The sequence below is a fragment of the Magnolia sinica genome, chromosome 7 (assembly GCF_029962835.1).
Source record: "Magnolia sinica isolate HGM2019 chromosome 7, MsV1, whole genome shotgun sequence".
NCBI lineage: Eukaryota > Viridiplantae > Streptophyta > Magnoliopsida > Magnoliales > Magnoliaceae > Magnolia > Magnolia sinica.
Genome location: NC_080579.1, coordinates 26126258 through 26143834, shown reverse-complemented (window position 1 = coordinate 26143834; position 17577 = coordinate 26126258). Strand labels below are relative to the sequence as shown.

Sequence of the window (17577 nt, the reverse complement as noted above, 5' to 3'; positions counted from 1 at the left end):
CACCGCAGAAAACTGTGGGATCAGTCACACCCACCGTTGAAACATTTATAAGGCCCACCATTATGTATTTTTTAGATCCAACCTCTTCATAAGTTAACATAGAGATAGATGACGTGAAAACAAAGATATAAGCTTGATCGGACTCTTCTGTGGCCCCTAAGAAGTTTTGAACGGTGGATCATTGTCCCCACTTCTGGGGCCCACTGTGATGTTTCTGAAAAATCCTCCCCGTCCATCCGTTTTGTGAGTTCATTTTAGGACATGATGCCAAAAATGAACCGTATCTAAAGCTCTTGTGAGCCTAAAACGTGATAATTAAACATCCACGGTTGAAATATTCGTGGGGCCACCAAAGTTTTGATTCATGCCAATATATTTGTTTTCAGTTCATCCCAATAGTAATGACATTATTAATGGTATGGATGGCATCTAAACATCACTGTTGAACCCAAGAAGGTTTCAATGGTAGGAATTTCCCAAACTACATATTCCTTTAGTACGGCTCACTTGAGCTTTGGATACCGTTCATTTTTTAAAACAAGTCCTAAAGTGAAATCACAAAACGGACGGACAGAGAGGATTTCTCACAACCATCACAGTGGGCCCCACTTGAGCTTGCAGCACTGGAACAGAGGGAAAGGCTTCCGCGGGAAATCCGCGTCCCTGATCTATGCGCGACGGAAACGGATTTGGCTACTCCCCTGCCGTGCTCTGTGGGCCCCACCACGAGTTATGTGTTTCATCCATGCCGTCCATCTATTTTTATAGATAATTTTATAATATGAAAAAAAAAAAGAGGTATATCCCGATCTCAATTGGACCACATTACAAGAAACAGTGTTAAATGAACTTTGACCATTAAAAACTTTCTGGGGGCCATAAAGGTTTTGGAAAAACCCGATCTTTGTTTTTTCCCTTCATCTGAGTCTTTATGAGCTAATTAATAGATTGGATGTCAAATAAACAGTACAGTGGGCCTTAAGAGGATTTAAATGGTGGATATCCAATCACTACTGTTTTCCCATGGTGTGGTCCACCTGAGTTTTAGATCTAACTCATTTTTTGGATAAAGCTCTAAAATAATATTTAAAAATTAATGGATAGCATGGATACAACAGATGCATCATGGTGGGGCCCTCGGAGCATCGACTTGCACCCTCGGAGCCCAAGTCGTGGTGGGGTGTCTTTTGAACACCGTCTGCATCGTCAAAGCTCACCTGTGGGGTCCACCATGATTTATGTATTTTATCCACTCCGTCCATCCATTTTAACAGATAATTTTAGGTCTTGAGACTAAAAACGAAGTATATCCAAACCTCAAGTAGACCACACCATAGGAAATAGTATGAATTGAACATTTACCGTTGAAAATATCTTGGGGGCCACAGAAGTTTTGGATCAAACTTCTATTTGTTTTTTCCCTTCATCCATGTCTGTGTGATCTTATGAACAGGTTGGATGAGAAATAAACATCATTGTGGGCCCTGGAAAAGTTTTAACGGTGGAAGTCATTATTCAAACTGTTTCCAATGGTTTGGTCCACTTGATCTTTTGGTACACTAAAATTTTGGTCTCAACCCCTAAAATAATATGGAAAAACGGATGGACTGCATGGATAGACCAGATACATTCTCTGTGGGCCCAACCGAGTGTACTTAGTACGATAAGAGCGTACTGAGTAACCAAGTACGCAATCCCATTCACGCTGCCCGATCCCCAATTTGCGATAAAAACCCCCAAAATTCCTCTCCCCTTCGAAAATTTTCAAAATTTTATCTCCTTCCCACCGATTTCTCCGGATTTTCAACTCGAAAATCCCTCTCCCTCATCTTAAATAAAAAAAAACCTCTAATTTCGAACAAGATCTCCGCCCGCTAGTGGAATCAAGAAGCTTAGAGGATTTTTGGACGGAAAAAAAAGAAATTTTTGGGTTGAATCTTATCGGAAATGCCGATATGCACTCAACAGCAGTTGAATTCGCGTCTTCCTCCAAATTCGGGCGCAAAAAGGGTATTTCTTATGTTTTTTTGTGATTTTCTTGCCGACAACCACCCCTTCTATCGATAAAAGTGGGTTGTTAGCTACAGTTCCCACTCGTGGTTGGTGGGAATAGCGAAATATCAGCGTGATTTTGAAAATACCGATAATATTGGCGAGATTTTGGCGAAACCTGGAAGCGACACGAAGTAATGGGGTTTCGGTGTCACCATTGCAGCGACACTGATATTATCGGCGATATTTCGATAATATCGCCGATAATTTGAACACTGGTCATGCATACATTAAAGATTATAATTATACGATGCAAATATAATAATGTGCTCAACATGGGAAATATTTGTCTAAAAATTCATGCTTTTGTCAAAGTGGTTCATTAAATAAACCAACGGAATTATTAAAGGCGTTGTCACGTGCGTGGAAGACTATCATTCCATATTTGCTTTTGTTTATGATATAATTAATATTTCATTATTGCTTTTGTTTATCATATTTTATTATTGTTAAAATACTAATTTTTCCAATACATGGAGTATAGATATGTTGTCAATTGACCCATCGACCAACGTTTGAGACTACGGTTCCTTAGTCTACTTCCCAGAGTATGGAAAAATGAAGATTTTGTGTCATTTGTGTGAGACAAAGTTTGTTAACAATACTAATCGGCTTAGGTTACACCTATCATGTCGGAGTGGAGATGCAAAACTGTGTCCTAAAGCCTAAAGGAACTCCAACTTTTTCAGGCCATTCTAGATTTAAATAAGAAACCTTCCACTTCATCCAAACCTTCCACAAAAGTTGTAATTGGTGAAGGTTTTGATACACGAAGAGTTGAGCGAACTAGTAAGGAAGAGGAAGACGAGTAAGTTATCTTATTAGCATTGCAAGAAGAGCAATTACAACTCGCTTTGAAACGTAGTATGGAAGAGGCTTATTGATGCAGGACAATTAACCACTTGCTTTAAAAGTTCGAACTGTTAGAGCATGGCGAATGAATCCCTTCATCTCATAGCCCAGGCCCCACATCCCATGGGTTAGGACCTCGGCCAAACCCTCATCGTGGGCCCTAAATCATATGGGTACCACCTCACACGAGCCACCCGAATCACACGGGTGGGGCCCGCCCCTCACGAGCCACCCGCATCACATGGGCCGCCCACCTCGAGTGTGTCTCCGCATTCCACAGGCTACCCCACTCGAGTCTGGTGTGAAATGGCCCTGCATTACTTACATATATTAGTGATGTCCTCTAAGACAACGCGATGCCAAAGCAGGATCGAGAATGAGCAAAAAGAAGAAGAGTAATAAACCATCCAAGCTTTTCTCTAGTCTTGGTGCATTTTACAATGTATTGGATATTACGTATAAATCTGTTCACAAAGAGAGCTTGAACAATCTTTTTTTTTTTTTTTTTTGGAACAATCTAATTTAAACTATACTAGAGAACGATGGAAAAGTCTCACCAACTTTTGATTCAGGAGAGGTGAACGAGTACCTATATGAAGAATTAGAAAGTAACTTGAGCTCGGCAAACGAATCTCCTCTCCTGTAGTAAATAACAATAGAAATGCATTTAATGTTGTGAACATTGTAAGTTTATAATATTTCCACTCTTCCGTTTGTAAGTCGTCTTCGGTTTTCACTTTTACTGTAGTGCAGAATGGATTGGATTTTATGTAGAACCTCGAACTCGAATTCAAACTTGGCTTGAAAGCTTGGTAATGCAGGGGTATTTTCACACCGGGCTCGAGTGGGGTCGCTTGTGGGATGCAGGGGCACATTTGGGGTGGGTGCGGCCCACAGAGGAGGTCTTGTGTTCAAGACTCCTTACCGGGGGTGATTAATGCGCATTTCACACCGGGCTTGAGTGGGGTAGCTCGTGGGATGCGGGGACAAGCTCGGGGTGGGTGACCCATGTGATTTGGGGTCCACAAAGGGGGTTCGGCCGAGGTCCTAACCATTGCGATGTGGGGCCTGGGCTATGAGATAAAGGGATTAATTCACCATACTCTAACAGTTCGAGCTTTTAGAGCAAGTAGTTAATTGTCTTGCATCACTCGGACTTGAACTCGACTTGAAAGCTCAAGCTCAAACTGGGCTCGAGCTGGCTTGAGCTACTGACCTAACCGAGCCGAGCTGGCCAATCAGGCTCGAGGACCAAGCCGAGACGAACTTGAGTTGGGGTTGGCTGCTTGCCAAACCGAGCTGAGCTGTACCAAACTCGACTCGGTTCGACTCGGTGTCCAGCTTTATCCATGGCTACTTATCTTCATTGGCCTTTTCAGCAGTTGGATGTGAAGAATGCATTTCTCCATAGCAACCCTCAAGAGGAAAATATCTCTCCCCGGGTTAGAAGTGCAAAGGATGCAAGTTCAGAGGTCTCTGTATGGCCTTAAACAATCTCATTGGGCCTAATTCAAGCAGTTCAGCAAAGCGGTTTCTCAAATTGTCTTCTAGCGTAGTTCATGTGACCACTCTTATCTTTGTGAAGAGAGTTGACTCCTTTATAACTGTGTTGGCAGAGTATACGTCGATCATTTCATCATATCTTGTGAAAGTGCTGATGATATTATTGCCATGAAAAAGTTCCTTGTGGGCACTTTTGAAGTTAAAGGCCTAGGGTCACTGAAATATTTCCTTGGAACTGAAGTTACTCAGTCCAAGAACAGGATATTTATATTGCAGAGTAAGTATACCCTTGACCTTCTTCGAGAAAGTAACATGCTGGGTTCACATCTTGCTGATACCCCGATAGGAGTGAATCATCACATGCATTCTAGTGAATCAGAAGGACTTGTGGAGCCAGGCATGTATTTTTTGCTTTGCGGGAAAGCTTACTTATCTAAGCATCGCCTGCCAAGGCATTTCTGTTAATGTTGTCAGCCAGTTCATGCAAGCTCCTTGTATTCGTCATCTCAACACTCTGTCGGATACTTTGCTACTTGAAGCCTTCTCTTGGAAAGGGTCTTTTAGACTTAGATCATGATCATCTTCATATTAACACATTGTGATGCAGACTGGGCCGGATCATGTAGCGACTCAAGGTCTACTGCTAGGTAATTTGGTTTCCTAAAGGAGTAAGAAATAAACTGTTGTTGCCTGCTCCTCTGCGAAAGCTGAATAGTCCCCTCTGTGGGTCATCCTACATGTGAGATTGTTTGGCTTCAGTTCCTACTTAAAGACCTTGTAGTTGAAGTTTCAATGCCTATCTTACTATGTTGTGACAACCAAGCCATGATTTCATATTGCCTCAAATCCAGTGTTCCATGAACTTGCAAAGCACATCGAGATCAATTGTCGCTTCATTCGTGAAAAAGATCTCCAGTCTTCTTTCTATGCCTCATGTTAAATCCAAGCAACTTGTCAATATTCTTACCATAGCCATTTGTTCTCATTTTTGTGATATGTTGGCCACTAAGCATATGTGATGTCTTTCTATTTTATTTCGGTGCTCCCTCAGGACACCATATTTTTGTATGTTCAATTAATAATAAAAGAGGTCAGGGAGGCTATTCTCTCTTAAACACACTATCTTCCCCAAATCCCTTTCTCTACTGCATGGTACCAATGCTAGGGTTTTCCGCAAAACCCTGGTTCAAGTCTTCTTCAATACTGAAATAGAATAGAAAAAGTATTCTCCCTAAAAAGGGTACAAGAGTTAAATGGATTCATCACTTGCATGGGAGTAGAATTGAAGAAATAGGGATCAATCCTACATCTGGCAGGTAATGCCTTCAGCATATGTGGAATCATATGTCATGGTAATGACAATGATGAAATGTAACCACTCTATACTGGGAATTCTTTGGATTAGTTTAGTCGTTCTCTATCAATTGAAGTGCTCGTCTTATCTGCCCAATCTAGCTCTCATCTTGATTCTCAATTGATGAAAGCAGTCTACACCTCATTTCAGGGTGGTTAATTCACTAATCTGCACTGGTATAAAAATTGATGAGGTGAATCGTTGGAGGATGATTAAACTTCATCCATGTTTAGGTTCTGTAGATGATGGAAATGCTTTCATCTCCCTCGATGATGCAGTGTTGGTTACGGCATAATAAATCTATACATTTATAAAAATCTGGTTGCAATTTTGATTGGTTAGAATCGCAGATTAATTTGATGGGTGTTAGCTTGTTGAGATCTGTTATAATGTTATTAGCAAGAAAATATTTGATTAATCATAAACATTTATCCATAGTTGATTAGAGTAGAAGCGACAGAGGTAGATAAGGGCACTTGAAGGATATTATCATAATTTCCTTGATAGAGGTTTGTATTGAAACTTCTTCTGAAATCCCTAGGTCATACACACCCACTGAAAATACCTCCAAATTCACATGTGGCCTAGCCTAGTGACTGTATTGGCCTAATTTTTGGTTCATCTCATTATCATGATATTGGGGTGTACTTGTGGGACATGTTGGATGTCATACACACACCATGTGGGATCCACAATGCTCGAATTCACTTTTTATTGAAAAGAAGAAGGGCATTTAGGAGATTTTACACTAACAAAATCACTTCCTGGCATTTACTTCAGTCAAGACATTGTTTGTTAGAATAAGAAATCTTGAGGAATTACACAGTAAAAATCCCAAAAAGGAAATAAAAGGGGGGAAAAAAACCAAGTGATTAGAGTTCATTGTATTGTATTAGCTGTTTGTAAAACTGTACCCAAAGCATAGCATAATTAGTGGGTAATCATATAGAAATTTCTGAAGTGGTAATAACCTCTCTCCTTGATACAGGATCTTAATGCTTGTAATGCAGAGAAAAACACCCCTCTCCATTGGGCTTGCCTTAATGGTCATGTTGAGGTAAATGATGATGCTTTATGTGCGATGGTTAGTTTGTTACATTCCGCAACATATTTTACAGATGGTTTCCTTTCTCAATTGGAAAGCGCAGGTGATTAGGAATTTGATTATGGCGGGAGCTGATGTAACTACCCTAAACAGGTCTGTTGTCTTTAAACCTGTAAACTAGAGTTGAAGTGATTGCTGACCAAACCTGCCCTAGTCTATGGAGAATATCCTTTTGCAAGTGGGGCCCACAGTTTGATGATTCAGACCATTGACCAGATGAGCGCAACAGTGGATGGACTCTGCTCGATAAATATCCTAGATTTGAGAGATCCTAGCCATCCAATCTTTGCCCTTTCTCCATTGAATGCGGACTGCATTTTTTTCCCCTCAACCTTGGGATTTGCAGGACACTGATCGAAGGATTAGCATTTTCAGTCTCTATGAGATTTCGGGTCTGATGCATCAATCTTGGGGCTGATCATATAAGGTCTGGATCAATGAACTGCAGGCCCTGCTTGTTGCAACTCAGGGCCTGACAAATTGGCACTAGGATATCTTCATGTTGGAGATCATAAAATAGCCGATGGTTGTAATCTTTTCTTGTTTGGTTGATTATGGTGTTGGATGTTGGCTAGCCATGAGCGGACCCCGATGGATGAAGCAGTTAGCAAGGGTAAGATGGAGGTGGTTGATGCAATCAATGCTTCTGTAGCACAAGTGGAACTTGATGGTGTTAGGGTTTCCTGAGTCTTACTATCAGAACTGAAAGCAGGACAACTTTGTGGATGTACAGACCTCAAGTTTCAACCTGCTTCGCAGCCTTGTGTTATTTAGACTAAGCAGCGGGGTTTGGGTAAAGTGGCTAAAGTATCCAGCGGTGTTTGGGTAAAAATGGCTCTTAATATCTCTACTTTGATGAGGACCTGAATTAGCGGAATATACTGTTGCTCTCCTCATGGGATGATGTAATTTTGATCCTCACCTTCTCTACCGTAAATGCGCCGAATGAGATTGTCCAAACCATACTTCTAAAACTTGGTGGCTCAACTCAACTCGGCCAGATTTTAGCTGTGTTGATTCAGCCGACTCGAGCTGAGTTGCCTCATAAAATAGAAAGGCTGGAGGCGAGATACAAACTACCTCCCCCATTGGAAAGCTCGTCTCTAACCAGAAGCGAGCCCAATCCCCCCTTCTTTTCAAACATTTATTATCTTTATACCTGCGTCCTATTTTATTATATATGAGTCCAGTAAAAAAAGACTCAATCAGGTCATTTAGTCACTCGATCTGACTAGGCATCGAGTGGAGTGTGAGTTTTCAAGTTTTTGATCTATGATCTGAACAATCCATTCGCTAGGGACAGTCTAAGGGCTTGTTTGGCATTTTTATTCTAATCTAATAATAACTTTTCAAATAAGAGCTACTCTAATAAGCTCTTTTTATTTCATCTGTTGTTTTAAATAAGCTTGTTATGTAAAATCAGGTTTTCAAAAAAAAAATAAAAGCTCTTATATGACATAAACACGTTTGGTAAAAGATTGAAATGAGACGTTTTTCTACGGGTAGTTGATGTCAATACAATAACTCCATTACAACAATGCACTACCCACCATGTGGAATCCAAATTTGATGTCTTTCGTGTGGGATCCACCTTTGAAGTAGGTTGTCCATCACGCGGGGCTTACTTTTGATGTCCATCATCCACTGTGTCGCGTGTACCTTCTATGTGGATCATCTATCATGTTGGGCCACTTTGGATATGGACCATCCATCATGTGAGACCTTGGATGTGGACCGTCCATTAGGTGGGGCCCACTTAATGTGGATTGTCTCACAATGGGCTACACTTTGATGTGGGTCATCCATCATGTGTGTCCCACTGTCCATTATATGGGCCACCTTGATGTGGACCATTCATTATGTGTCATTCATGATGCAGGCCCACCTTTGATGTTCATCCCACTTTTGCTGTGGATCGTTCATCATGTGGGGCGTGGGGCCTACTTGATGTAGAGAGTCCATGCAGGGCCGCATTTTAATGTGGGCCATCATGTGGGACCCACCTTTTATGTTCATCCCACTTTTGCTGTGGATCGTTCATCATTTGGGGCCCAACCTTCAATATGGGTCATTCGTCATGTGGGCCCACCTTGGATGCTGACTTTCTATCATGTGGTCCCACCTTTGATGTCGACTTTCTATCATGTGGTCCCACCTTCATGGGCACCATCCATCATGTGGGTCCCATCTTTGATGTGGGGCATCCATCAAGTAGGGCCACACTTTGATGTGGGGCATCCATAATGTACAACCCACCTTTGATGTGACCATGCATTATGTGAGCCCATGTGGATCATTTGTCATGTGGAGTCCCACCTTCAATATGGGTTGCTCATCATGTGGGTCTATCTTAGAGAGATTTTAAAGAGGAGAGGAGGGAAAGGTGGGAATTACTTGAAAGTTTAACGACAAGCTTGTCAAAAAATTATTCAAAAATGTCTGTCACTTAAGCCAAATAACTTTAAAGAAGAAATGAATTCCTTATTACTTATTTTTTAATAACTTTATGGCTATGTTGTAAAATAATAAGCTATAAAATTATAGTTTTATCAAACATTTTATTTTCAAAATAAAAGCTTTTTTATTTTATTTTTTAGAATAAGCAAATATAGGCTTTTATTAATAGAGATCCCAAATGGACCCTAAATGTTTGGAAAATCTAGCCATTTAAAAGGGGTACCAAATCACTAAAATCTTCGTTTATTTTCGTTGTCATGTTTTTAGATGGTTAGGGCCTCCTTGGTTGCCACTTTAAAACGAGTGAATTGCAATTCAGTTAAATGTAATTATGTGTTAGAGATATTAAGAATTGGTAACGTTTTTAGTACCTGCTGAAACAATTGAGATCTCAAATACACCAATGTCTATGGAAGGTGTCTTCTCCTCCACTGCAAAGGAAGCGAGAGGAGAAATCTGTTGAGTTAGATGAGAAGTCTAGAGGTCATTCCAACCTCTAAAATCAGAAGGGTGGTTAGATCCTTTTTACTCCCATTAATTAAGCAGATTGCCGGAAGTGGATGTGGATGCGAAGGTCTGTAAGATCATGTAGATGCTGTGAGATCTTGTGGGCTTACTTATCCGGACCTCTTACAAAGAGATTGGGTGTTTTAGGCACTGATTAAATCAGGTGTTGTAGGGGATTCTGGTCCGTATGTGGCAAACATTTGCTATTATCAAACTGTTTATACTGGCTTCATTGTCGAATGGCTATCAAACTATTTATATACTGGCTTCATTGTGGACCTGGCATGGGTCAACCATGACTGGATGATCATAACCGTCCCATTGAGGCCAGAAAATGGATGGCTGAATGGAAATTTAGGGCGTGTTTGGGCGTTGGGATTGGAAGGGATTCGCTGGGATGGGATTCAAAAAAGATAATCACCCTGTTGCCATGGGATAAGAATAATACCATGCTTTGTTGGTAATCCAGTGGTACATTGAATGGATATACTAACCATCATTCGAAGTTATTGAGAATAACATACATGTGTTATATCTAGACCGTTCATTTGTTTTGTAACCTCATTTTATGCCATGGGCCTAAAAATGAGGTAGATCCAAAACTTATATAGCCCCAATGAAGTTTTCAACGGTAAGTATTCAATCCCCATTGCTTTCTATGGTGGGGTCCACTTGAGCTTTAGATTAACCTGATTTTTTGGCCCATACTCTAAAATAATCTCAAAAAATGGGTGGACGGTGTGGATCTAACCTACACATCATAGTGGGACCTACACAACTTGCTAACATTGAGTGAAATTGGCATGGGACCCAATGCAATTCCATCGACAGCTTTTCCATCCTCCCCAAACATGGAGTGGAATTGGCACGGACCAGATGCAATTCCATCCCACCTAATCCCTTCTAATCCCAGTGCCCAAACACGCCTTTAAGGAATGGTAACGAACGTAGGTCGATGAATTGGCGGTTGTTGGGATAATGGAGTTCATTTAAGCTGGGGCCCACTACTCGGATGGCTGCTTTTGAGGTGCATGTATGCAAGCGTCTAGTAGCGTGAGGATCTCAACTTAGGATCATTACCAAGATTTTGATACGCCCAAAAGGGTACCAGATTGCGTGGCGTGCCACGGGCCTCCTTGCTGTGTTGACGTCACCAAGTTGGGCCCAACCATGATGTATGTGTTATATCCACACCGTCCAACCATTTTGCGATATCATTTTAGCAAATAAGCCCAAAAATGAGGTAGATCCAACGCTCAAGTGAACCACAGAAAGCAGTGAGGACAATGACACCCACCATTGAAACCTTTTCGGGGGCATCATGATATTTATTTGCTTTCCAACCTGTTCATAAGGTCACGCATACCTCAATAAAGGGAAAAATAAAAAATCAGCTTGATCCAAGACTCGTGGCACCCAAGAAGTTTTCAAGGGTATGCACTCAATCCCCACTGCTTTCTAAGATATGGTCCACTTGAGATTTGCATCTGCTTCAATTTTGGTTCCATTCCATAATGATCTCGTAAAATGGATGGACGGTGTGGATATAATACATACATCACAGTGGGTACCACAGAACTTGGTGACGTCAACACAGCATGGAGGTAGGAGGTGTGTGGCACACCACGCTATCCGCTTCCTCCCAAAAATGGCATCTTCGCAATCCATCGCTGGCGCAAGAAGTACGCAGGATTGGCTCTGTCGTTTGTGCTATAGACACATGTGATAGTTCATCACCAATGTAAAAATCACGCTGACCCTGTAACCATACACATGACATAGTTGCATGGAAATCCACACCGTCCAAATTGCTGACCCAATGGTGGATGGTGCATGAATCAAAGACTAACCATATGATTTTGCTGTTGAAATTTCGACCTCTGACATTTTACTTTCAGCCATCGATTTGATAGCTACCAATTGAATGGTTAGGATTGCCTGATCACTGTATTTTTAGAGTTATGATAAATACAGTGTGACCCACAATTTAGATGGCCAGTAATCTCTATCAAATTTCCTACGAGAAGTGTGATGGAATAAAATGAGATGACACTTTGCGTTTACGACAAGGAAGAGAGTATTTGTGGTGGTGATGCCAAGAGATTTGGGTTTACGTGGGGTAGTTAGGTAGGAATCTCAGCACCTTTTCTTCGTTGAAAAGAAGAAATAGAATCCAGTTCCTAATAGGTGGTGCACTCATTAACTTGGGTGGCCATGGATTGAACGGATGAGCAGTCATTTGATGCCCTGGCCACCTCCGAACGTACGCATGTATCCTGCTGCTGCTGAAGTTCCATACATGTATCTTCTTCTATGGATGACTCACAACCCAAAATCCAAAATTAATGATGGTCCTAGATATTCGATCGGTACACATCAAACTGACCGTTAAAATGAAGAGGAAACGTATATGTTCACCAATGGGAGATTAGGTTTGCTCGATCAATCAACGTGAATGCTTACCTGTGATGGGCGGATCCACTGAGGTGTGTGGATCCCTGTGGGTCCCACAGTGATGTATTTGTCTTATATCCAGCCGTTTTGCCAGCTCATTTAAGGGCACTAGCCCTAAAATGCAGCAGATCCAAACCTCCGGTGGACCACACCACAGGAAAACCTCAGGTGGACAACACCATTAAAAACTGCTAGCGGGCCACAAATTTTGTATCAAGCTGATATTTGTGTAGTCCCTTCATCGAGGTCTTTGTGACATTATCGACAGGGTGGATGACAAATAAACATTCCGGTGTCCTCGAGAACTTTTAATGGTGGGCTTTTAATCACCACTGTTTCTTGTGGTGTGGTCCGCTTGAGATTTGGATCTGCTGCATTTGCGGGTTCATGCCCTAAAATGAGTTGGGAAAATGGATGAACGGCATGGATATAAACCAAATACATCACGATGGAACCAATCAGTCCCTGTAAAGCAAACCTTGAATTTGAATCACACAATGATAAGCAAAACACAAATAAAGCATAGATGAAGGACATGAATTTTATGTGCAAAACCCTTGCGAGAAAAAAACCACAGCACAAAACAACATCGATCACTATGAAAACGAAAAGTACAAGAGATGGATATACTTATAATTCAGAAAACTCTTATTTTCTCCTCTCCAAACTCTAAAAATATTTTAGCCCTGATTGGAATCCCCTAATCCTGCAATTACATCCATATATATAGTATAACACTCGAAATAAGATACACTTCGTACAATTAGGCAAAATCGTGCGTGCTGTCGATCTAAGCATCAATTGATTGACATCGATCAATCCTCAATCGATCGAGCTCCCATGTTTGATCAATCAAATATGACTTAAATTGTCCAGAGAGCAAATTGTACAAAAACGGGGTTTTTCGATTGATTAATTCAATGGTTCGATCGATCGAACTCCCATATTTCAGATAGATTGAAGACATCTGATAATAATCTGCACCTTGGATTTAATAATCATAAACCACAACTCCAAGCTCCATCTCTAATCGCCTCTATCATAACTTCACCATCATCGTCGCTTTTTGTGCACATTCCGTCTTCATCAAACCTTTGCCGGACCTAGAGAAGTCGAAAAGAATCAGAACTTCTTTGCGAGAGCCACCTTTTTAAGCATATTCATCAATTTCACACTCGTGTAGATCTTCTTAAGAGTGACACTGCCTTCCTCAAACACTTGTCGAATAAAATGATGACGAACAACAATATGTGTAGTTCTAGAATGGTAAACCGAATTCTTTGCCAAGTTGATTGCACTTTCGCTGTCACAATTAACCGACACAACCTCCTGCTGAAGCTCGAGTTCATTCATCATTCCACACAACTAAATACATTCTTTGAAAACCTCTGTTACTGCCATACACTCAGCTTCGATTGTAAAAAGAGCAACCATAAGCTTCGACATCCAATTAGTCACTCCACCCATTAATACAAACGAGTAATTAGAAGTCAACCTTCTGTTGTCCACATTCCCTATGTAGTAGATATCCACATAGCATACCAATTTTTCTCCGATTAATTTTCAAATGTCAAGACATAGTCCGCTGTGCTTCGTAAATAATGAAGTAGCTAATTCACTACCTCTCAATGCTGTTTGTTAATGTTTGACATGTATCTGTTCACAATACTAATTGCATGTGAAATATCCACTCTCGAAGAGACCATGCCATACATTAAACTGCCAACTGCGCTCGAATAGGGCACACAAGACATAACCTACTTTTCTTCATCTGTACTGGGACATTGCTCTAAAGAAAGCCTAAAGTGAGCAACACAAGGTGTGCCAACTGGCTTAGCCTTGTCCATACCAAACTTCACCAATACCTTATTAATGTATTCTGTTTGAAACAACTGTAACCTGCTCCTCTCTCTATCTATATGTATGTTTATGCCAAGAATCTTCTTTGCAGCCCCTAGATTTTTCATTTTGAATGTCATTGATAGCTGAGTCTTTAATAGCTTTATTTCAGACATGCTATGACTAGCGATTAGTATGTCATCAAAATATAATACCAGTAAGATGAATTCTGCATTATTCAGTGTCTTAAAGTAGACACATTGATCATATTCACTCATAGTGAATTACTGACTCACCATGAAAGTATCAAATTTCTTGTACTACTGCTAGGCAACTATTTCATGCCGTATAACGACCTCCTTAACCTGCAAACCTTATTTTCTGACCCGTTTTATTGAACCTCTTTGGTTGCTTCATGTAGATATGTCGTTCCAACTCTCCATATAGGAAAGTAGTCTTTATATCCATTTGTTCCAGTTACATGTTGTATTGAACAACTAACGCCAATAAAAATCTAATAGATACCTGCTTGACAACAAAAGCGAAGATGTCACCGAAGTTGATGCATTCTTTCTGAGCATACCCCTTCGCAACCAATCTCGCCTTGTATTTATCATACTTCTTCTTATAGATCCACTTGAAACTGATCGCCTTATGCCCAATGGAAAGTTCTACTAGCTCCTATGTCTCATTCTTGTACAAAGTATCCATCTCATCTTGCATCGTCGCCATCCACTTCTCAGCATCTGGGCTATCCAGTGCTTCCTGTAAGGAAGATGGATCTCCCTCATTCATAATATGGGCGAATGTAATATTTAAGTTATCTCTGTATCTCGCTGGTAATCTGCAATCGCTCGGTGGATTTCTCCTCATATGTGGCTGCTCCACCTCCTCCTTATCTGTTCCTGCGGCTTTACTTCTGCTCGTGTCTCACAATTTTCTATTTCAACGTCAATTTTCACTGACTTTTTCGTTGCTTTGTGTTCATTTTTATGGAATAAGAAATCCTCATTAAACCCAGTGTCACGATTTATCGTGATCTTCCGTGTGACCTGGTCATATAGCCCGTATCCCTTCACACCATCACCATAGCCAACAAAAGTACACTTCTTTGCCCTCTAGTCTAGCTTATCTCTCTCTCAACTGATGGTACATAAAAGTGTCACAACCAAATACCCGCAACCCTGAGTGGTCTACATTACGATCACTCCACACTTCCTCTGAAATTTTACAATTTATTGGCATAGACAGGGGTTGTTTCATTAACTAACAAGTCATGTTAATGGAATCAGTCTAAAGATCTGTGCCTAACTTAGCATTGCTCAACATACTTTGGGCTCTCTCCAAGAGATTCCAATTCATTCATTTCGCCACACCATTCTACTTTGGTGTGTGCTTAAATGTATTATGTCGAATGATCCCCTCCTATTTACAAAATTGATTGAATTCCTTCGAACTGAATTCTCCACCATTATTTATCCTCGCACTTTCACATCCCGCCCTGACTGTTTTTTCTACTATCACTTTTCACATCTTGAAGGTGACAAAGACATCGGATTTGAAAATAAACCCATACCTTTCTAGAAAAATCGTCTATGAATGTCACAAAGAACAATGATCCCCCCCAAGAAATAATGAGCGACGACCACCACACATCTGAGTGCACATAATCAAGCCATCCTTTACTACTATGCTTTCCGGTTTTAGAAAATAACCTTGACTGTTTACCATATATGTAATACTCACATTTATCTAAATCAAAACTTTTAAATATAGAAATCAAGCGTCAATCAAGTAATACCTTTATACCGCGCTCGCTCATATGGCCTATGCCCGTGTACCACAAATGTGCCAACGTGGATTCTGTTATAGACACCATAGCTACACCTGATACAGTATTCTCAATCAACCTGTAGAGAATGAGGCTCTTTTGTGCCTTCATAATAGTGAGTGCTCCCTTTGAAATTTTAAGACACGATCAAACCTGATGAATTTACACCAAAATGCCTCGAGAGCTCCTAAAGATATCAGATTCTTCTTCAGATTAGGAATGTATTTCACATTCGTTAGGATACGCTCAATCGCATTAAACATCTTGATGCACACCGATTTGACACTAACAACATTATAGGCAATGTTATATCCCATAAACATTCAGCCACCATCGTACTCATTGTAACTGATGAACCAACTCCGATGAGGACCCATAAAATATGATGCCCCCATGTCCAAAATCCACTCATTCCTACATTCATTGTGTAAGTGACCGACCTTGGACACTGACAACACATCACAACTGCTCGTACCTACATAAGATTCTGTTGAATTTGCCTCCCTCGATAAATCATCTAATTTCTCTACTTCATGAGTTTTAGGACTCCGACAATGCTTCTTCATGTGCCCCTATCTCCGACAATTCTAGCATTTCATCTTTCCCCTACCCTTAGACTTGAACCGAGATCAAGAGTTTCCATTTTCTTGCTCAGAATTTCTTCCCTTAGCAACCAACACATCCGTAGAGGAATCATCGCCACTGTCCTTCTTTCTCAATTGCTTTGAATGAAGGGTTGAGATGACATTTTTGACGTCTATGGTCTCCCTACCATGACACATAGTCTCTACAAGACTCTTGTAAGACTCTAGAGGGGAATTCAACAGAATTAGGGCATGATCTTCCTCCCCGATCGTCACTTCCACACTTGTTAATTTGCAGAGTAGCTGATTGAATGCACTGATGTGTTCATTAATATCAGACCCCTCTGCCATCTTTAGGTTATAAATATGTTTCTTCAGATAGAGACGATTCGATAGAGATTTCGTCATGTACAAGCCTTCTAACTTCTTCCAAAGCCTTGCGGTGGTCTTTTGATTAAAGACATTATAAAGGACATCATCGAACATATATAAATGAATTGTGGTTTTTATTCTCTCATCTAATTCCTCCCACTCTTCACCGCTCATAAATGCGGGCTGCTTCGCTATACTAAGGAGTGCATGTTATAGCCCTTGCTGAACTAGAAAGCCTCTCATATTCACCTTCCATAGTTCAAAGTTATTTTTACCAGTGAACTTTTCAATTTCATACTTAACGTTTGATCCTTTCATCGACATGTTTCAAATTCAAGCTCGAATCCCAACGTTATCACTCTCATACCACTTGTTGGGGAACCATGAGGCAAAGTCTGAATTAGAATCACACGATGATAAGAAAACTCAAACAAATCATGCATAAATGACATGAATTTTACGTGGAAAACCCTTGTGGGAAAATATCATAGCACAAAGTGACAACAGTTATTATGAAAATGAAAAAGTACAAGAGATGAATGCACTTACAATTCAAAAAACGCTCATTTTCTCATCTACGGACCATAGAAACATTTTATCCCTGATTGGAATCCCCTAATCTTTCAATTACACCTATATAGATAGTATAACACCTAGAATAAGAAAC

The 17577-nt window shown here is 40.6% G+C and overlaps 1 protein-coding gene across 3 annotated transcripts in view; it reads left to right on the top strand.

Annotated features, from left to right (window-relative positions):
- The window catches only part of LOC131251239 (uncharacterized), a 40858-nt gene extending 33032 nt beyond the window's left edge, over positions 1-7826 (top strand). For all 3 annotated transcript variants that reach the window (XM_058251847.1, XM_058251846.1, XM_058251845.1), the window contains exons 5-7: positions 6750-6818; positions 6910-6959; positions 7442-7826. In XM_058251847.1, coding sequence (XP_058107830.1) covers positions 6750-6818; positions 6910-6959; positions 7442-7553 — 231 coding nt within the window. In that variant the 3' untranslated portion in view covers positions 7554-7826. The remainder of the gene's footprint in view (positions 1-6749; positions 6819-6909; positions 6960-7441) is intronic.
- The last annotated feature ends 9751 nt before the right edge of the window (positions 7827-17577 follow it).